Source organism: Meles meles, chromosome 1 (assembly GCF_922984935.1).
Source record: "Meles meles chromosome 1, mMelMel3.1 paternal haplotype, whole genome shotgun sequence".
Classification (NCBI taxonomy): Eukaryota; Metazoa; Chordata; class Mammalia; order Carnivora; family Mustelidae; genus Meles; species Meles meles.
In genome coordinates, this window is record NC_060066.1 from 184,048,291 (window position 1) to 184,070,195 (window position 21,905).

The following is a 21,905-nucleotide window of genomic DNA, read 5'->3' on the forward strand; positions in this document are numbered from 1 at the left end:
ACCTCCCCCAGGAACTTCAATCAACATTGATGGCCCCCCTCCTCCTTCCTGTTCATGTATAGCAATCACTGCTTGCAAACTGCACACATTTTCATTGTTCATGTTCTATATAGTGTTTTCTTATCTGATAGTCTTTAATCGTTTTAGCAATTTATCTCTTTCTCCTACATAGATATAATCCTGTTGAAGGCAGGGATCATTTTTATAATTCAGTGTGTTTTCCAAGGACTGGAGGGGGTTAGTGGAAAAAAGGAGACCTTTGGGCCAGACAGACCTGCATACCACCTTTGTTTCTGTCATTTGCCAACTGTGCAAATGCAAAATGGCCTTAGGAAAGCCATTTTATCTTCTTGAAATTTCGTTTTCTTCTCTCAAATGGGGATAATAACACTTGTATTGCAGGGTTGTTGTGATGATTACAGATAGCCTAAGTAAAGTAGCTGGCCTGCAGTAGGGACTCAACAAAGAGTTCTAATTATTATAACACGACACCCAGCCCAGTCTTGGATGCTGTGTTTAGCACTTAGTAATACCTGATGAATAATGAGACGATGATGACAGATGATAGGATAACAGTAGGACCAGATTTAGTCTTCCGGGTCCTTAAAGATCGGTTGTCCTGTGATGGCCCAACTACACCTCAGCTGTGATTCTTTTCGTTTCTTTTTTTTTCCCCCCAGTTTAAAGGTTTCACATTTGTTACTGAACCAACCTACTGGTATAGAGGCATCACAACAGAAAAATCATTTCCCTGGTAAAAACATGTCTATTGGGGGCGCCTGGGTGGCTCAGTGGGTTTAGCCTCTGCCTTCAGCTCGGGTCATGATCTCAGGGTCCTGGGATCGAGCCCCGAATCGGGCTCTCTGCTCACTGGGGAGCCTGCTTCCCCTTCTCTCTCTGCCTGCCTCTCTGCCTACTTGTGATCTCTCTCTACTTGTGATCTCTCTCTCTCTCTCTGTCAAATAAATTAAAATCTTAAAAAAAACACACACACACACAAGAAAAACAAAACAAAAACGTGTCTATTGGCCAGGCAGGAGGGATGTTTACAGAGTGATAGGATGGGAACATAAGATCTTTATGCAGCTTAAATACATGTGCCAATTAGGTGTGTCGTCTCATGACATCTGATGCCTTAGAGACCCAGCTGGGCTCTTCTCCAGCGTCTCCTCCTGGGGTTGTACCTGATTGCATTACCACTTTTCATCTGAATCCACCAGGGAATGGGACGATTCTGCTTTTGTTTCTTGGCCAGGAATCGCTTGATTCGGAAAGTCTTGTGAGAAGACATGGCAAGGAACAGTCAGCCACGCACACCAGGATGGCGGTGGAAAAGGGAAAGCTCATCCGCAGTCCTTACCTTGAAGTCCAAGTTATGTTGATTTTAATTTCTTAGGAGAAAACCTTTTTAAGTTTTCATTAGAAAAAGGAGAGGAGAGATAACCAGTTATTTTATGCCTCCTTGGTAGGAGAATCTACTATCAATGAAGTAGTTCTGCAAAAAAAAAAAAAAAAAAAAAAAAGGTCACACATGAATACCTGATTCAGCCTCTAGACCCAAGTCCTGATTTATAGGAAACACAAAGGGCAGAGCACATGCTTAAAAAACCACCACAGGAAGGCAATCAACAAGATCCATATGGTGAGAAACACTACAGGAAAAATAGGGTAGTTTCTTCAACAAACACATTGCAAGAAAAAAAGGGGGGAGAAGTAACTTATAAATTAAAAAAGATTTAAGGGACAGATCATCCAATTTTCATATGGATATTACTTGAGCCTTGATTCAAACAAACACAATTTTAAGAAATTCATAGGGGGATTGGAAAGCTAAACATGGACAGGATGGAACAAAGATCTCTCTCTCTTCGTTTTTTTAAGATTTTATTTATTTATTTGTCGGAGAGTGTGCACAAGCAGGGGAGCTGCAGGCAGAGGGAAAAGCAGGCCCCCCACTGAGCAAGAAGTCTGATGTGGGGCTCAATCCCAGGACCCTAGGATCATGACCTAAGCTGAAGGCAAACACTTAACCAACTGAGACACCCAGGCATCCCAAAGATCTGTCTTAATATATGTCTTCATATGTTTATTTTCTGACTTCAGAAATTCCCATTAATTTTTAGATAAGATAGTGGTATGATGTGTGAAAATAGCAGTTCTTATCTTTTGGAGATTCCGTTTTAAGATATGTGTGTATTGATGAAGGACGGTATCTGGAATTTGCTTTAAAATAACACAGAAGGGGCAATGTGAGGGTGAGGGTAGGGACCTATCTAGAGGAAACAAGTTTGGCTACAACTCGATTACTGTCGGAGCTGGATGATGGGGGCGCCTGGGTGGCTCAGTGGGTTAAAGCCTCTGCCTTCGGCTCAGGTCATGATCTCAGGGTCCTGGGATTGAGCCCCATATTGGGCTCTCTGCTCAGCTGGGAGCCTGCTTCCCCCCTCTCTTCCTGTCTCTCTGCCTACTTGCGATCTCTCCCTGTCAAATAAATAAATAAAATCTTAAAAAAAAAAAAAAAGTTCCACGATGGGGAGGGATCAGTGTATTATTTGTCCGTTTGCATATGTTTGAAATTTTCTGCAGAAAATAGTTGGAAAAGATTAAGGAATTGTATTTAAAACAGTTAAGTCCAGGGGCGTGTGGGTGGCATAGTTGGTTGGGCATCTGACTCTTGGTTTTGGCTCAGGTTGTGGTCTCGGGGTGGTGAGACTGAGTCCTGTGTTGGGCTCCATGCTCAGTGTGGAGTCTGCTTGACATTCTCTCTCTCTGTGCCCCTCCCGCTTGTGCTCTCTCTCCTTCTCTCTCTAAATAAATAAATAAATAAATAAAGCTTTAAAAAAATCCAGTAAATCCATTTATCAAGACTGTATGCACAGCAAAGATGCTTCGATGTAAAGAAGTGCAGAATATTCCTTACTAGTGTTGGACGGCTGCATCATGTTGGTTTAACTAATACATTAATGTATACCTCCCCTAGCTGGCTCTCTGTAGTGAGGTTTCTACATTGTGCACACAGATAATACTTTTTCTATTTCAAATCACCATTAGTATCATTCATGATGTTGTAGGTTAAATTCTTTGAATAAACAGAGTCTGATAGGGAGTTTGTGGGCAAGAAGTTTTGGGGGAGGTGAAGTCAACAGGAACAGGCAGAGGAAGGAGTTGACCTGTGATATGGTAGCCAAAGAGATTTCATCTGATCGAGCACCCATACACCTAGCTCCTAAGGAGCTCACGAGATAGAAGGTCCTTCAAATATGTACAGCCAGGAGCACTGGGCCTTTTTACTTGAAATCACCCTCTGGCCTCCCTTGCCCCAACAAACTTGAACTACTCCTTCAAGGCTGATCTCAAATGTTTCTGTGTCTACACACTTCTCTTAAAACATCCAGCACCATGTTGCTGTCCAGTTTTCCCAGCATCATTTGTTGAAGAGCTACTCTTTTTCTCATTGGATAGTCTTTCCTGCTTTGTCGGAGATTAATTGACCATATAATTGTGGGTTCATTTCTGAGTTTTCTATTCTGTTCCATCGATCTGTCTATTTTTGTGCCGATTCCACACTGTTTTGATCATTACAGCTTTGTAATATAACTTGAAGTCTGGAATTGTGATGCTTCTAGATTTTTCTTTTTCAAGGTTGCTTTGGCTATTTGGGGTCTTTTGTGCTGCCACACAAGTTTTAGGATTGTTTGTTCCAGCTCTGTAAAAAAATGCTGTTGGTATTTCGATAGGGTGTGCATTAAATGTATAGATTGCTTTGGGTAGTATAGACATTTTAATCAGTTTCTTACACACTACCCCAAAATAAATTCAAAATGGATTAAAGATCTAAATGTGAGGCCTGAAGCCATAAAAATCCTAGAAGAGAACACAGCCAGTAAGTTCTTTAATATCAGTCATAGAAACTTCTTTCTAGATAGGTCTCCTTTTTTTTTTTTTTTAAAGATTTTATTTTTAAGTAATTTTTACACCCAAAGTGGGGCTTGAACTCACAACCCTGAGATCAAGAGTTGCAAACTCCACCAACTGAGCTGACCAGGCGCCCCTCTAGATATGTCTCCTGAGGCATGGGAAACAAAATCAAAATAAACTATTGAGACTTCATCAAAATAAAAAGTTTCTGCACAGTGAAGGAAACAATCAAAAAGCTAAAAGGCAAAGACAACATATAGATAGTTCATAGACTCATGAAAAAATGCTCAACATCACTCATCAGGCAAATGCAAGTCAAAATTACAATGAGATATCACTTCACACCTGTCAGGATGTCTAAAATTAACGACACAAGAAACAACGGGTGTTGGCAAGAATGTGGAGAAAGGGGAACCCTCTTGCACAGCTGATGGGAATGTAAACTGGTGCAGCCACTGTGGAAAACGGTATGGAGTTTCCTCAAAATGTTAAAAATAGAGCTACCCTATGAGCCAGCCATTGCACTACAGGGTATTTACCTAAGGAATACAAAAATACTAAATCAAAGGGATACATGCACCCTGATGTTTATAGCAGCATTATTTACAACGCCAAAATTCTGGAGACAACCCAAATAGTCATTGATTGGTGAATGGATAAAGAAGATGTGGTATATAGATACAATGGACTATTACTCAGCCATCAAAAAGAATGAAATCAGGGCACCTGGGTGGCTCAGTGGGTTAAAGCCTCTGCCTTCGGCTCAGGTCATGATCCCAGGGTCTTGGGATTGAGTCCCACATCAGGCTCTCTGCCCAGTGGGGAGCCTGCTTCTCCATCTCCCACTCCCCCTGCTTGTGTTCTCTCTCTCGCTGTCTCTCTCTGTCAAATAAATAAATAAATTTTTTTTTAAAAAAAGAATGAAATCTTGTCATTTGCAACAACGTGGATGGAGCTGGAGAGTATTATGCTAAGTGAAATGAGTCGGTCAGAGAAAGACAAACACAGTACAATGTTACTCATATGTAGAATTTAAGAAACAAACAAGCAAAGGGGAAGCAAAAGTGAAAGAGGCAAACCAAGAAACAGACTCTTGATTGTGGTGAACAAACTGGTTACCAGAAGGGAGGTGGGCAGCGGGAAGGAGGGAAATAGGTATGAGGATTAAGGAGTGCACTTGTGATGAGCACTGGATGATGTACGGAAGTGGTAACTCATTGTACGGTACACCTGAAATAATATTACACTGTATGTTAACTAATTGGAATTTAAATAAGAACTTAAAATTAAAAATCCACCCCCAGTCCAATCAACTTTCTTCTTCCACTCTCCTTCCTCTATGAACCCCACAGGGGAATAGAAAGAGCTCACATTTACAACACTTCTCAAGATCTAAGCACCACATCAAACTCTCTACAAGGGCATTGTTTCAGGTAAATTCAGAACAAAGCTATGCAGTCGGTACTATTATTATACCCATTTACAGATGAAGAAATTGAGGCACGGAGCAATTAAGCAATTTGCCCAACCACAGTTATTGAGCTACTTACGGAGTGGCAGGACTGGGATTTCACTCCAGGCAAGGGAGCCCCTACTTTCTTATCACTACTGCTTACTTATCACTACTACTACTCACTTAATCACTATTATGCTGTACTGCCCCCTAGCTATTGTTTTTATCTTTGTACTCTGAACCCTGAGCACAGGACCCAGCCTAGAGTCAGCATTTAATAAATGTTTACTGAACGAGTGGAGAGCCATCACAGCAAACTTTCTAGTAAATTTCATTTTAGAAACAGCTCAAATCCAAATGCAGTGTACAGGCACGAGGATGACAAATGTATTTCACGGTAGCAAGGAACAAACGCCGTTAAAAGGGTTACACTTGGCTCTACCTCACATGGCAGAAAAAGCAATTGGGTAGAGGAAGTGGGCACAGCAGGCCACAGACTAACTGCTAAGTTGTTGAAAAGGAAAAACTGTACTTCAGTACGTAAACATAAAGTTTGTGTTTATGTGTGTATATGTATGTGCTTGTGGACATTGTGGCATCTCTTGCTTTGAGAATCATTGCAAACATTCCCCCCCCCCCCCCGCCAAAAAAAAAACAAACATTCCAGGGCACCTGGGTGTCTCCGTCAGTTAAGTATCTGCTTTCCTCTCAGGTCATGATCCTGGAGTCCTGGGATCGAGCCCCGGCACCACATCAGGAGTCTGCTTCTCTCTCTCCCTCTATGCACCTCCCCACCCCCCACCACTCATGTGCTCTTTCTCTCAAGTAAATAAGATCTTTTTTTTTTTTTTAAATTCCATATTCATTCTGTGCTGAATAGTGGGAGTCAACCGGAGATGGATCATGAACTCAGATGTAATGAGATTCAAGCAACTTCATGAATCAGGATGTAATCAAAATAGCTGCTCAAACATGGAGATAAGGGTGTTGCCTGGCTGGCTCGGTAAAGCATCTGACTTTTGATTTTGAGGTCACAAGTTTGAGCCCCATGTTGGATATAGAGATTACTTATGAAAGAAAAAATGTGGAGATGAGAACTTATAATGAAAAGCGAAAGATATGAGAATTATAAATAAGTTTCCATTATACAGAAAAAACAACTCTTCTCCATTTCCAGTAAAATGTCAGAATCTGCGAAAACATATTTAGACAAGCACTGTGGAATATTAGCAAAAGGAAATATTTCGAAGTCATAAGACTGAGGCTCAAGTTCTTACATTGTCATTCACTAGGAATGTGACCTCAATTTTCTTTGCCTGTAAAGTGGGGACAATGATCTCCAACTTAGCAACTTACTGATTTAGTAAGGCAAACTATTACTTCCTTTTTCCACTCCCTGTGCCTGACAGGGAGCCATTGTTCCCTCCTCTGAACATCTATAGACATGAACATTTTGCCAGTCTCATTTCATGGGTCTCCTACACATTTTTTTTCCTGGAGTATTTAAAAGCAAATCCCAGACATTATTTAAATATTTCAGTTGCAAGGATTTCTGTTGTTTTATTCTATTTTTACCAAAATAAACCTCAATGTAGTCTCCTGGTTAAAAAATAAAATAAAGAGGGACGCCAGGGTGGCTCAGTGGGTTGAGCCTCTGCCTTCGGCTCGGGTCGTGACCTCGGGGTCCTGGGATCAAGCCCCACATCGGCCTCTCTGCTCAGTGGAGAGCCAGCTTCCCCCTCTCTCTCTGCCTGCTGCTCTGCCTACTTCTGATCTCTCTCTCTCTCTGTCAAATAAATAAATTAAATCTTTTTAAAAAATAAAATAAAATAAAGAATCTTGGGGCAGTTGCGTGGCTCAGTGGGCTAAGTGTTCAACTCTGGATTTCAGCTCAGGTCATGATCTCAGGGTTGTGAGATCAAGCCCCCTGTGGAGCCTGCTTAGGATTCCCTCTCTCCCTCTCCCTCTGCCTCTCCTCCCTGCTTTCTCCCTCTCTCTGGAAGGAAGGAAGGAGGAAAGGAAGGAAGAGAGGAAGAAAGAAAGAGAGAGAAAGAAAGAATCTCTTTGCATGTTACTCAATTTGGTTAATCTGCTCAGGTTAACCCAAGTAGGTTCCCTGGATAACTCTTCATTTCTCTGCTTTGCATTAGCCCTTTGAATATTCTAATTATGCTCATACACTGTTATAATTCATACTTCAGAATTAGATGTATATCCTATTTGCAGTGTCTTAGCTTTTTAAGTGAACGGTAGCAACAACAGATTGAATTTCTTCCTGGTTTTGAAGGACTGATCCACAGATCTGGGCAATCCTGATTCATTTTCAGGACTTTCTTCAATGCTTGCTTCTAGATGTTCTAAGAAAAGTTTTTCAGTTACTGCTCTGTTCTCTTTGAAGATACCTCAGGGCCCTGCACCTTTGTTTGTCTGAGTTTGATCCTCACCTGGATAGTCTCTTCGTCTGGTTCCATTAAAGAATTGATCCACAGTGCACTTCAAGCTACATTTCTCATTGCCAAGTCCCCTGGGCTCTTCAAGGTTTTCTATTCTTTGTAATTTACTCAGGGAGGTTTGCATGCCTTTACTGAGTGCCTACAAGGCTCCAGCCCCAAGATGTTAATGTTCTAGACATTTTTTATTTCTGTGGCATTTCAGATAAATGAAGTGCATATAAATTGTGGGGTATTATATAAAAATTTGCTAATAATATTACCATAAATATGATACCTAAAGCACCAACTACAAATAAACTACATCAAATTTCATCAAACTAGAAATTTCTGCACAGCAAAAGAAACCATGAACAAAGTGAAAAAAAAAAAAAAAAACACCTCCAGAGTGGGGAAAAAAAATATTTGCAAACCATCTATCTGATAAGGGGATAATATCCAAAATACACAAAAAACTCATACAAGTCAGTAGCAAAAGCCACAACCCAAGTCAAAAAATGGGCAGAGGACCTGAGTAGCCATTTCTCCAAAGAAGACATATGAAAGGCCAATAGGTATATGAAAAGATGCTTGACATCACTAGTCATCTGGGAAATGCAAATTAGAAACAATGACATATCTCTTCACACCGGTCAGAATGGCCATCATCAAAATGGCAAGAGACAAATGCTGGCATGGATATGAAGAAAAGGGAACCCTTCCACTCCATTGGTGGGATTGGAAATTGGCACAGCCACAGTGGAAAACCGTATGGAGAATCCTCAAAAAACTAAAAATAGAACTACCATATGATCCAGCAATTACACTTCTGGGAATATATCCAAAAAAACCCAAAAACACTAATTCAAAAGATATCTGCAATCCCATGTTCATTATCATATTATGTACAACAGCCAAGACATGGAAACAACCTAACTGCCCACTGATGGATGTATGGATAGAGAAGTTGTGGTATAGGGGGTGCTCGGCTGGCTCAGTCCGCAGAGCCTGTGACTCTGGACCTCAGGGTCGAGAGTTCAAGCCCCATGTTGAGTGTAGAGCTTACGTAAGGAAAAGAAAACAAAAAAGAAGCTGTGGTATCTATACATACAATGGAAAATTATTCAGCCATAAAAAAAATAAAACCAACACAAGGAAATCTACCATTTGGAGAAACATGACTAGATCTTGAAGGCATTATGGTAAGTAAAATAAGTCAGACTGAGAAAGACAAATACTGTATGATCTTACTTCTACAAGGAATCTAAAAATGAAAAAAAACTCATAGGAAAAGATCAGATTTGTTGCTAACAAAGGCAGAGGGTGGAGGGAGTGGGAATTGGAGGAAGGTGGCCCAAAGGTACAAACTTCTAATTATAAGATAAATAATATACAACATGAGTACAATTAACACTGCTGTATGATATATAGGAAGGATGTTAAAAGAATAAATCCTGACAGTTCTCATCACAAGGAAATTTTTTCTTTTTTCTTTTCCTTTTATTGTATGTGTATGAGAAGAAGACTGTTAGCTAAACTTATTGTGGTAATAATTTTACAATATATATAAATCAAACCATCATGCTATACACCTTAAATTTATACAGGGGTATATGTAAATTATTTCTCAGTAAAATTGGAAAAAAAAATATATTACCATAGCCTTCTCCTCCAAGATCCCTTAACCCAAGTGGGCAATACAAAACATAGGAAGAGCCTTTGTGGAAAGTTAAGACACACGAGTTATAATTCCAGATCATTTCACAGCATTAATTCAACAAAATTTTATAAAAATATATTGAGTGTGTAGGGAGAGGGTGGTTGGGTTATGGACATTGGGGAAGGTATGTGCTATGGTGAGTGCTGTAAAGTGTGTAAACCTGGTGATTCACAGACCTGTACCCCTGGGGCTAATAATGCATTATGTGTTAATAAAAAATAGAAAATTAAACTATATATATATATTGAGTGCTTTGTTGGTGCCACACACCTAGGGTGCTAGGTTTAAAAATGAATGTGAGAATAGCCAAACTATGGAAACAGTCCAGATATCCAGAGAAGATGTGGTATATATATACAATGAAATACTACTCAGCCATCAAAAAGGAATGAAATCTTGCCATTTTGAAACAACATGGATGGAACTAGAGGGCATTATGCTAAGTGAAATAAGTTAATCAGAGAAAGGCAATTACCATATGATCTCACTGTTATGTGGAATTTTTTTTTTTAAGATTTTATTTGTTTGACAGACAGAGATCACAAGTAGGCAGAGAGGCAGGCAGAGAGAGAGGGAGAAACAGGCTCCCCACTGAGCAGAGAGCCCGATGCGGGGCTCAATCCCAGGACCCTGAGACCACGACCTGAGCCGAAGGTAGAGGCTTTAAACCACTGAGCCACCCAGGTGCCCCTGTTACGTGGAATTTAAGAAACAAAATGGAAGATCATGAGGGAAAGGAGAGAAAAATAAAACAAGAGGAAATCAGTAACAAACTGAGGGGTACTAAAGGGGAGGGAGGTGGGGGGATAGGGTAACTGGGTGATGGGCATTAAGGAGGGCATGGGATACAATATAAGATTGATGAATCACTGAACTCTACCTCTGAAAATAATAATACATGATATATTAATTAATTGAATTTAAGTAAAAAAATAAAATTGTTTAAAAAAATGAATGTGAGGGGCGCCTGGGTGGCTCAGTGGTTTAAGCCTCTGCCTTCGGCTCAGGTCGTGGTCTCAGGGTCCTGGGATTGAGCCCCGCATCGGGCTCTCTGCTCAGTGGGGAGCCTGTTTCTCCCTCTCTCTCTGCCTGCCTCTCTGCCTACTTGTGACCTCTCTCTCTGTCAAATAAATAAATAAAATCCTCTAAAAAAAATTAAAAAAAAAATGAATGTGAGGGGGCACCTGGGTGGCTCAATGGGTTAAAGCCTCTGCCTTCGGCTTAGGTCATGATCCCAGGGTCCTGGGACTGAGTCCCGCATCGGGCTCTCTGCTCAGCAGGGGGCCTGCTTCCCCCTCGCTCTCTCTCTCTCTGTCTGCCTCTCTGCCTACTTGTGATCTCTGCCTGTCAAATAAATAAATTAAAAAAAAAATGAATGTGAGGATGGCTCTTATCTCAAGCACGAGACCATATCTTCTCAATCTCTGCAACTTCCTGTGGGACATGACATAGTCAGTGGAACTTATCTTATCCTATAAAGTCTTGTCTAAGCCCATAGATGAAGACTGAGTTTCAAGGGGCACCTGGGTGGCTCAGTGGTTGGGCCTCTGCCTTCGGCTTGGGTCATGATCTCAGGGTGCTGGGATCAAGCCCCGCGTCTGGCTCTCTGCTCGGCGGAGAGCCTGCTTCCCTGCTCTCTCTCTCTCTGCCTGCCTCTCTGCTACTTGTGATCTCTGTCTGACAAATAAATAAAGTCTTTTAAAAAACAAACAAAAAAAAAGATTGAGTTTCAAATCTTCTATTTTATGAGGCACCTGGCTGGCTCAGCCAGTGGAGTATGCTATTCTTGATCTCAAGATTGTGAGTTCGAGCCCTATGTTGGGTGTAGAGGTTACCTAAAAAAATTAAAATCTCAAAAAAAAAAAAAACCAAACCCTTCTATTTTAAAGATTTTATTTATTTATTTTGGGGAGGCGAAGGGGAGAGGGAGAGAGAATCTGATAGAGACTCTGCCCTGAGCAGAGAGCCTGATGCGGGGCTCGATCACACCACTGTGAGATCATGACCAGAGCCAAAACCAAGAGTCAGACACTTAACTGACTGAGCCACCCAGGTATTCCAAAAATATTTTATTTTAAACACTTTCACCACATTACATCAATCATTCAACTTCCTATGTTTTCTTTCATTTATTTATTTTTTTGACAGAAAGCTAGAGAACAAGCACAAGTAGGCAGTGTGGGAGGCAAAGGGGGAGAAAGAAGCGGTCTTCCCACTGAGCAGAGAGCCCGACACGGGGCTCAATCCCAGGACCCTGGGATCATGACGGGGCCGAAGGCAGGCACTTAACCAAATGAGCCACCCAGGTGCCCCTTTGCTATATTTTCTCAACCTTCCCAAACTGTCTTTTATACCCAGGGATGACACCAGAAATTTGGATCACCAAAGGGAAAAAATTCAGCAGGAGTCTACATGAGTCAGGATAGGCTCTGTTATACGATGGTAGTGACTCCCAAATTTCAATGACTCAATGAGCAAAAGTTGTTTTTTTTCCCTTAAGCTTTGTGTCTTTTCCAGGTCATCTGTAGCTTTGCTGTTTGTTGTCTTCACTCTGGGATTAGACAGCTCCATTAGCCTTCATCCTGAATGCTGCTGGTCGTCGGGGCAGCAGGGAAGGAAATCATAGCGAAGCACACTGACTCTTAAAGCTTCCATCTGAAGGTGGCTCGTACAGCCACTCACACATTTCATGGGCTAATGCAAGTCACGTAATCAAGCCTGCTGCCCAAGGAGGGAGGGAAGTACAGTCCATTCAGGATCTATCTGTGAGAGGCACAGTAAATGTTTGGGAACAATAAAACAGTCTACAACTGGTCTCTTGACCTTTTTTTTTTTTTTTTTTTTTTGGTTGCAAAACAGATTTTCAGCTACCTGCCCCCTCAGGCAGCAAAAACTATTTGCACTGTGTGCCTATAGAAAAAAATGAAGAGAATTCTTTGGGACTTTCTGTGTAGGTCCCAACCCCAACTGTTTCTAACAACATTTTTTATCTTTTATTTTTTTTTAATTTTAAAGATTTTATTTATGTATTTGAGAGAGAGAGACTGCATGAGCAGGGAGTGGGGGAGAGGGAGAAGCAGACTCCCCACTAAGCAGGAAGACTGATGTGGGGCTTGCTCAATCCCAGGACCCCAGAATCATGACCTGAGCTGAGAGCAGACGTTTAACTGACTGAGCCACCCAGGTGCCCCTCTAACAAGGTTTGAAAGCTTTCTTGAGGTTATACTTGGATGTAATATACTCTTGCGGTGGCTAGCACCCGGAAGTTTACAATTCTCCTATCTATGTAAACTGATGGTTTAGAGGGTCTTTGAAGTTAAGCCTAGAGCCAAGGAGTTCCGGGTTCAAATCCTAACTACCACTCTCACTACAGAGCCTTTATTTCTTCTTCTTTAAAAGGGGCATGGCCTGGTATCTGGCTGGCTCAGTATGTAGAGCATGTAACTCTTGATCTTGAGTTTGTGCGTTCCAGCCCCACGCTGGCTGTAGACATTACTCGAAAAAGTAAAATCTTTAGAAAAACAAATAAATAAAATGGGGATGACCACCTCATAGTTTTGCTCTACAGACTAAACTAAAAAGTATGAGAGGAGTCATCATGTTTCCAATCACACAAGGAACACTCAGTAATTATTAGCCACTCTCCCACCATGCTAGGATTTCTCGATTGTTCTTATTCAGCTCATTACACATGAAAAAGTCAATACTTCACAACTTGAAATCAAACAATTGTTTCTTTTTTTTTTAATTAACATACAATGTATTATTAGCCCCAGGGGTACAGGTCTGTGAATCATCAGGCTTACACACTTCACAGCACTCACCATAGCACATACCCTCCCCAATGTCCATAATCCAACCACGCTTTCCCTACCTCCCAACCCTCAATTTGTTTTGTGAGATTAAGAGTCTCTTACGGTTTGCTTCCCTCCCGATCCCATCTCAAATGATTGTTTCTTAACAACCATATTTGTACCCAGAGTTTCAGGCTCTTTTGAGCTGCAAACCTTGGCTTTCTTTTCTTGCTAACCAGGTTTTTCATTCAATCATTCCAAAAGATACTGCTAGCTAACTGGAAGAGAGGAGATTTCCTCTAATTCCATTCTATTTGAACATCTCCTGACTTACTCTTCCTAGTACCACCCAAATTTCTTCTACACCATTCCTTACACATAATGTAAATACTTTATTTAATCTAAATATGTGTTAATATTTGTTCAGCTGTCTCGATGCCCTTTTGTCTTTCATTCTGGTTTTCATTTTGGTGTTTAATGAGCTTGGTTGATTCTGAGTGGAGGCAAATCAAGGTTTGAGACAGGTGGTTACAAAGGAAGATGGAAGACGGTACCAGCTCAGGGCAGGGGTTACAGAGCAGGGAAGAAAGATGGTATGAGTGCACTTGAGCAAATGCATGGCTAGAACTTGAAATAAGTTTTGACTACTGCCTTCTGCTGGGGAGAAAGAGTCTAAGCTACTCCTTTCTTCTGCTGTACTGATAGAATAATCTGAAGTTAATACCAAGCTCCTAGAGAACAGGAATTCAAATTATAGATGGTTTACATACAATGATATGATATAGCTTTCTGAGCTAGTTATTCCCATCACTCACTCGTGTTTAATGACCACCCACACGACTGTAATTTCCATGACCTCTACTTTTCTCGTATTCACCCAACCTCTGACTTTATGCAAGCTGTCCTCTGCTACCCCAGATTTTCTTCCTCTACTCCAGCCTTACTTCTGTCTGTATACGGCAAACTCCTACTCATTTATTTAGACAGTCTTAACCTTAACATTAAGGGTGCGTTTTTTTGAGGGGGGGTGCCCTCATCCCCATCTAATCCGAGTTAAGCCTTGCTTCTTCTCTGTTTCCATGGCACAAGTACGCATCTCTACCCAATTGCATCGGAATTGTTTACATGTCTGCTTCTCCAGAAGCCTGGAGCACATTGAAAATAGAGAATTTATTTATTCCTTTTGACTCTCTAGTCTTCAGTCCAATGCAAGGTATAGAGTAAGGTCTCAGTAAATGATTCGTGAATGCTAGTTAAGTATGCACAGTGACCAACACCCAACTCCCAGGTGTTGTCTTTAAATAGCGTGTATGGGGGCGCCTGGGTGGCTCAGTGGGTTAAAGCCTCTGCCTTCGGCTCCGGTCATGATCCCAGGGTCCTGGGATGAAGCCCCGCATCGGGCTCTCTGCTCAGCATTGAGCCTGCTTCCTCCTCTCTCTGCCTGCCTCTCTGCCTACTTGTGATCTCTGTCTGTCAAATAAATAAATAAAATCTTAAAAAAAAAAATAGCGTGTGTGGTGCTGAGAGCTTGCCAGTGGCCTTTGTAAATAGGCTTTGCTGTTGTTTATTCAATACACGAAATATAAAGTATTATCTAAAGATATCCAGGGAATCGGGAAGAATCGTCCAGGGCTGGAAATAACAGGAGGGACTCTCTCATGTTTTTCTCTCTTCCTCTTGTAGGTCTTGGCTCATTTTAAATTCATTCCTCGTTTTCTGCTTTCCTCTGACAATACAGGAAGAGAGAGAAAAGAATCAGGTAAAGCCTCATTTGTCTAAGTGGCTGGGGGTCATGGGAAGCCTTGAACATCCTGCTGTTGAACCGCCCAGGCAGGTGAATCAAGGTTTTTGTAGGGCAATTGGAAGCCCAACTCGGGGCTGTATTTCTTTCAAGAAATTTATAATCCACATGAGGCTGGGAAAAGATTACAAGAAACACAAAACAATAAAACCTCTATCTCATTGCTGTGAGCCATCTGTTTCTCTTAAGGCTCTGTCCCCTGAGTTGATCTCGTCTTTGAGGGCGCTCCTGCTTCCCGTCCTGTGGGCCAGCCCACCCCACCTCCCAGGACTGTGTGAACTCCTTTCTTCTGTGCTGACCTCGTCCATCATCATGCCTCTCGGGGCCTTTATTTCTATTCATTTATTAATTATTATTTTAAAAATACATATATTTTTTAAAGATTTATTTATTTGAGAAGGTGGGAAGAAGGGGCAGAGGGAGAAAGAAACCCAAGCAGACTCCACGCTCAGCACACAGCTGGATGCCGGGCTTGATCTCATGATCTTAAGATCAAAGGAAGATGGAAGACTGTACCAGCTCAGGACAGGGGGAACCAGAGAGGAAATCAAGTCAGATACTTAACCCGCTGCGCCACCCAGGCACCCCTGGGGGTTTTTATTTATGGCAGCATGTGCATGGTCTCTTTTGCTAGGTAGCTATGATTCTTGTTTCCATTTAACAGACAAAAAATAGAGACTAAGTGAAACTAAACTGCTTGATACAGGCACACAGAAGTAAAGTATGGAAGACGCGCTTGAACCCAGGTCTGCCTTCCTAGTCTGAGCTTTAAGCTTTTCCTCCCCAGTCCTACCAAGTCCCAGAAGCCCACCATAGACCCTGCTGCTATGGTCATTACAACTTTTTCTGGAAGGGTCGGGGTGTGGGGGGAGCTCTTCCATCTTTGACATTCTGGGACTTGTGTTTCTTTCCTTCTCAAGGGCTGCTAATCCCCAAGCCCCCAACCCCATTCTGGCAGCTGTCCAGGTACAAGTCTTTCTATTCCTTTACACCGTCATCTAGCTGACCCCATCAAGTGACTCAGAAGAGTCTTCTGGTCTGGGACTTTGATGAACTCGATCCTGGTCTCAGGTTAAAACCTGGTGACTATGGGCCATAGTTTCTTCCTCTGACAAATGGGGATAATCTCAGTTTTCCCCATATTCTGAAGTGCGTGACCCAGACTGTTCTTTACAACCCTTCTGTCTCTAGCTCCACTCAGATGATGATGGATTTTGAGATCTGAAGGGGTGGGAAGAAGAAAAATTTTAGCCGTGTCATCAAGGATTCACCCAATGGCCCTAAAAAGAAGTAGAGACTTCCAATTCCCTTGGCAATTGGTAGAAGACCCATCTTCTACCATCTCTCAGAAAAGCTGGCAATAGTAGCTGCTTCTTCGGAATACTCTTTGTGTTATCACCATGTATTGTGATTGTCTAATCTATTTCTTTCCCACTGTACTGTGAGTTGTTAAAATACAGAGACTGTGTCCTATTTTTCCTACTCATTCTATCAGCCTGGTCCAAGTCCTGGTCTTGAACCCGGACAGTGGAGCCTCTGACTTGCGATGTTGTCTGTGCACTCTACTCTTAGCACCGTAGCTAGGGTGGTCTTTTGAATGCAAGAACTGCCTATCGCTCCTCTGTTCAGAGCCCTGTGGTGGTTTTATTTTAGTCAAGATCCTTACAATGGCCTTCAAGACCCCATTCTGACCTTATCTGCCCATTCCTCTTTCAGTTGCTCACCTGGTTCTGTGTGTCCCGGATTCTTCACGGTGTCTAACACTTCCAGGAATGCTTTCGCCTCCAGGCCTTTCTACTAGCTCTTGTTCTGCCTGGGACACTCCCAGACAAAGGCACCGCTCCCTCCCTCACCGTCTCTTCAAGTTTCTCATTAAAGTCACAGGAGGGATTGGGCTCTCCCTGATGGCTTTAAAATCCCAACCCCTGAAACCAGAACTGGGAGATTCTGAGTCTACCTTCATTTTTCTTCCCCTAAATCCTCTTTGCCACCCCTATTACTTTGCTCCACCTGTCTAGATGTTTTGATAAGTCCTCCCTCTCCTCTAAATATTTTCCTTTTCTCCCTCCCCTTTGCCCCAATGCCAGCCTAAGGCCATTCACCTAGATTAACGCATGAGTTTCCGTGATGAAAGAGGTGAGGTATAATGCAACAGAAACATACGACATCCCAGCTGAGGTGAAGCTAGAAAGGGAGTTGGACTCTGAAGACCTCAGATTTGAATCCTGGCTGTTTTTTCTCTCCTGAGACTCAGTTTCATTAGGGGCAAAGATGAGCATAGGAGTCCTTTCTCACAGACTTGCGAAAGCATTGCATGGGACACGGGAATGCACCTGGCACATGGTCTCCGCTAGCTGGGGAGTCCACTGGCTCAGAACTTTGGCTTGTTCTCCAGGAAGCCCCAGCACCTAACGCATGGTTTGGCTGATATTTGTTGAACAAATAAACCCATTATTGGTAAATAGACTGCTGTTGTTAAAAAAAAAAACAAAAAAACCCAAGCCCCACCCTCCTCCAGTTTTCTTCATACGCCTTACCCTACTCTATTTTCCCTCATAACACCAAATACCTTTTAACACACTAAATAATTTTGCTGTTAATCGCCTTTTCCCTCATAATAGATGAAAACTCCAAAAGGGAAGGATATGTTTTCTCCTTTCTTTCTACTGTTTGCTGATATATCCCAAGCACTAAAGTAGTGTCTAACAACCTTAGTAGTGACTGGCAAATATTTGTTGGACAAATGCTTGAATTAATCTTTTTATTTTCAGAATCTTGCTTTTTCTAAGATTTTTATTTATTTATTTGAGAGACAGAGAGAGCATGCGTGTGCCCAAGAGTAGGGGAGATGCAGAGGGAAAAAGAGAAGCAGACTCTGCTGAGCAGGGAGACTGATGTAGAACTTGATCCCAGGACCTGTGGTCATGACCTGAGCCAAAGGCAGAGGCTTTAACCAAACACTGAGCCACCTAGGTGCCCCTCTTGCTAGAGTCTTAAACAGAAAAGGAATAAATGCTTAGCAAATGGCAGGTGTTCAATCTGGGTACTGGGAAATGGGTACTCAGCTCTTTAACTACCTGACATCTTTAATTGATCTCTACCAGACTATGTCAAAAAAGGTTCCCAGGGTCAACTGGTTCAGGTCTCTTCTTTTTTCTTCATCCAGTCAACCTAGTATTCATCTAACATATCCGAGTATCCAAATATTGAACACCTACTGGGGGTTCAAAAGTATGGTTGGTTCTTGCTTATATATATGTGACTAACCTAATGAAGCAATAGCAAATTAGTGGTCTGAATGTAATTAAGTATGAAATTACAGGGCAGATTAGCAGTGCTAATAGTTTAGAGAATCAGTGAAGACTGACGTAGAAGGAAATTCCAAAGTTCACAGGTCTTCCGAACTACTCTTCAAAAGGTTCCACCTGTTGATAAGAAGGACCATAACCTGAACAACTATTTTAAATATTTTATGTATTTATTTGATAGAGATCACAAGTAGGCAGAGAGGCAGGCAGTGAGAGAGGAAGGGAAGCAGGTTCCCTGCTGAGCAGAGAGCCCGATGATCCCAGGACTCTGGAATCATGACCTGAGTCGAAGGGGCAGGCTTTAACACACTGAGCCACCCAGGTGCCCCCTGGGCAACTATTTTATAATCAGAAGGGCCTTTAGAGTCCCAGCAACTCTGTTTTAAAAAGGAAACTAAGGATAGGACCGAGTCAGGCCTCGGCAGATGGGCCTAAAACCCGGGACTTGTAAAGTTCTAAAAGGAAGGTCCCGAAGGGCCAAGGTGCCCTTATTTGGGGCCCGTAGAACCCGCTCTGTGCAAAGTTGGAAAAGGAGTCTGGTTTCCCCCGAGAGACTGGGGTGCCTGCCGCTACCAAAGGGGCGGGGGGTGGGAGGTCACGAAGCGCCATTCCTCCCGGGCGTGGGGCCTGAGGAATCCGTGGGCAGGGTCCAAGGCCAAAGGTCCCTGCTGTCAACTACGGGGTTGTCCCCTCCGTCCCCGCTTCCTAGCCGCCACTCGGAGGCGCAGGGACCCCAAAGCGCTCGGAACTCCAAAATACGGGCTGCGCTGAGGGCGCTACCCCGGAGTCCCCAGGCACTACTTGTCCCAGCGGAGGGATCCCGGGCGCGTAGCCGCGGCCTTGTCAGCGAAGGGGAGGGACGCCGCCGACGCCGTGCCGGTGGCGCAGAGACGTCGCGGGAGGCGGGGGCGACGGCGGGGGCGGGAGGGGAGCGGGTCGGGAAGTAGTTCCGGGTGCGCGGCCCCGGATGTTGGCTGCTCCCGCTGCTGCCGCCGCTTTCGGCGCTGCTCGGGGCCTCGGCCGCTCGCACCAGGCGCCGTTCGGACCTTTCCCGGGGGGCGGAGACGCACGCAGCGGCCGGGGGCTCGGCCGGGCCGTCCCGGCCTGCGCAGCCTGAGGTGAGTGCCTGCCGCCGGGGCGGTGGGGCCGAGGCTGCGGGCGAGGAGGCGGGGCTGGGGCATCTCCCGGGACGGAGGCAGGGGCTGCCCTCCGCGAGACGCCCTCTCCTTTCTCGGCCGCGGCGGCGGTGGGGGGTGGAGGGCGGGCGGGGCAGGGGGCCCGGGTTCCGCCTGGGGCCTGGCGGGAGGCAAGGGCTGGGTCCCTCCCTCCCCCGCGGCGTTTCTCCTCAGCTGCTGCTGCCTCTCAGCCGGGAAGCGGCGGCTCCGCGCCTCCCGCCCCTCCCCCAGGCGGGGCCCCGGGGGAGTCAGACGGGGTTCCCGGGGGCGCCGAGTCCGAGGACAGCGGCGGTCTCCTCCTCTCCGTGACCTGCCCCTTGGCCTGGGCTGGCCCCCTACCTCGGCACGATGCAGCTTCTTCCTTTCAAGCTTGGGGTGTTTTTCGGCCGGCGAGGCGGGCAGTACCTCCGGCCTCGGGGGAGCCCTTCGGGATGAGGCCCGTGCGAGGGGCCTCCGTTCCCACCCACCCTGACGCTGTGTCCTCTGCGGGCATTGGGGCAGAGGCAGCCGTTCCATGCGGACGTGTTGCTGTCCTGTGTGTGTTGCATCCTGCCCACGTGGTAGGGTGTCTCCCCCCTCCCCCCTCCATTTTTTGCAGCTGGTGAGGAGGGAGGTTTACGCGGTGGTTTTTCCTCTGTGATTTCCTCCCGTGGCGTGGAAGGTGTTAGGGGCAGTTTGCTTTGCTGAGACCGATTGTTGGTTAGCTGGGGAGAAGCAGGAGTTGTACTCTCTGAAATTGAGACCAACAGGAGACATGGCAGGGCTTAGTGTCATAGACATCGTTCCTCCTCTGCTTTTAGCTGTTCTCGTTCTTTTCTCTGTTGTTTGATCCAGAAGAGTGTGCCCTAGCTGCCGATGCACTGAGGTGTATAGTTCTCACTTCTCCGTTCTACTTTTCGTGTGTTTGGTTGGCAGAGGTTTTTCTTTTCTGTGTTGTGCGGTTCACGTCTCTGTTGCTTCTAGTGGGATTCCTGAATGAACTGAGTTGGGCCGGCCCGGGAGTTAGCGTCTGGTGGGCATCTTTTTTTTTTTTTTTTTTTTTTTCTGACCTGTGTTTTTTTCCTTCTATTTTGCTTCCCAGTGAAATGAGTGCATGTTATGGAAGTATTACATGCATGGCTCTTTACTTGGAACGCGGTACTAGAGTTTCACTGAGTCACTTATTTTGTGGTAGCTCTTTTATTTCACTTTTCCTCTTTTTCTGTTGAGTATCTTTGCGCTACTCTGTTTTTTAAGCTGGTTTGGAAACGTGTTTTGGGTAGTTTCTTTCCTTAATGTCCGTTCCAGGTTAAGCTTTCCAGCTTCCTGTGTTTCGCTCTTGGGTGACCACAGATTGCTCCCTTAACAGGGAGCAGGCTGCAGTAGCAGTGAGAGAAGGCTTATACCTCCTAGACCATAACAAATATTTATAGAAAAGCAGTAACTCCCTTCATTTTTCTGTTTGGGTGGCGTATATGGATGTGGTTGAATTTTTAAAGTTTTTTTTTTTTTTTAATTGTAAACCTAAGAATTTTTGTTTTCCTTTTGTGTCTCTTGGAGTTGAGGTGGATCTTGTTATTGGTTTTTGTGATACTGGGAACTTTTCCTACTTTTATGAGGTACTTGTTGGATGAGGTCAGGACATGTTTATTTTGTTTCTTTTTGGTTCATTAGTTTGGGTGAAATAAAATCTTACTATTTTGAAGTCACTTTTTAGATTCCAAGTTGGCTAGCATGCTCACTTTTTCTTGATTTGTTTTTTGCATTGTATGTTCTATTTGAGTGTATATATATATTCCTTTTGTGTGGTACAATTGTTCATATATTCTCCCATGCAAAATAAAGATTGAAGTACAGATTCTATCTGTTTTCATCATGCTGAGTATGGGTGGGGCAGTGGAAAATAGAGACTGTTTTTCTGATGTATTCTGAAACATATTTTTTCAGTAAGTCAGTCAGCATTTGTGTACTTTTGCAAAATACTGCGCTGTGTGTGAAGTAGTCTGTATGAGGAGACCCAAGGAATAAAATATGTGGTCTCTACAAATGCTTCAACTTCTTCCGGGAAACAACACATAACATACATATTCATAAATTACCAAGCAACATCAGACTCCTGGTTGGGATAACAATGCAGCCAACCTGAAAGGTGTAAGTGAGATTTGCAAAAGATAGGCATTTTCAGAGGAGCCGAGATGTATTCCAGGAGAATGAAGGAGTATTTACAGAGGTAAAGAAGTGACAGTGTATAAAAAGATACAGCAAGGGATACCTTGGCTCAGGTGCTGAAGCGTCTGCCTTCAGCTCAGGTCATGATCCTAGGGTCCT

At 43.7% G+C, this 21,905-nt stretch overlaps 2 protein-coding genes across 6 annotated transcripts in view; one reads left to right on the plus strand and one right to left on the minus strand.

Moving 5' to 3' along the window:
• Nucleotides 1–1,103: 1,103 nt before the first annotated feature.
• On the minus strand, nt 1,104–20,224 carry LOC123945027 (60S ribosomal protein L39-like). 3 transcript variants are annotated; one of them, XM_046010443.1, is made up of 2 exons: nt 19,938–20,224; nt 1,104–1,495 (listed from the first exon to the last, which is right to left on the minus strand). In XM_046010443.1, the coding sequence occupies exon 2, from the start codon at nt 1,289–1,291 to the stop codon at nt 1,136–1,138; it is 156 nt and encodes a 51-aa protein (XP_045866399.1). In that variant the 5' UTR covers nt 1,292–1,495; nt 19,938–20,224; the 3' UTR covers nt 1,104–1,135. The 3 variants fall into 3 exon arrangements, with proteins under 3 accessions (XP_045866399.1, XP_045866400.1, XP_045866398.1); XM_046010444.1 differs by lacking the exon at nt 19,938–20,224 and adding an exon at nt 5,469–5,519; XM_046010442.1 differs by lacking the exon at nt 1,104–1,495 and adding an exon at nt 19,221–19,575.
• The window catches only part of FOXJ3 (forkhead box J3), a 147,772-nt gene continuing 145,280 nt past the window's right edge, over nt 19,414–21,905 (plus strand). For 2 of the 3 annotated variants that reach the window (XM_046010439.1, XM_046010441.1), the window contains exon 1: nt 19,414–19,541. The gene's annotated coding sequence lies outside the window, so the exon portion shown is untranslated. The remainder of the gene's footprint in view (nt 19,542–21,905) is intronic. The other variant, XM_046010440.1, reaches the window with a different exon arrangement.

Coding starts and splice junctions, on each gene's coding strand:
- LOC123945027 (XM_046010442.1), bottom strand. CDS start 20,146: ATGCAACACACACAGGACAGCAACACGTCCGCATGGAACGGCTGCCTC. Junction 19,576..19,937: donor AGAAGCTGCATCGTGCCGAG/GTAGGGGGCCAG, acceptor CCTCGCCCGCAG/CCTCGGCCCCACCGCCCCGG.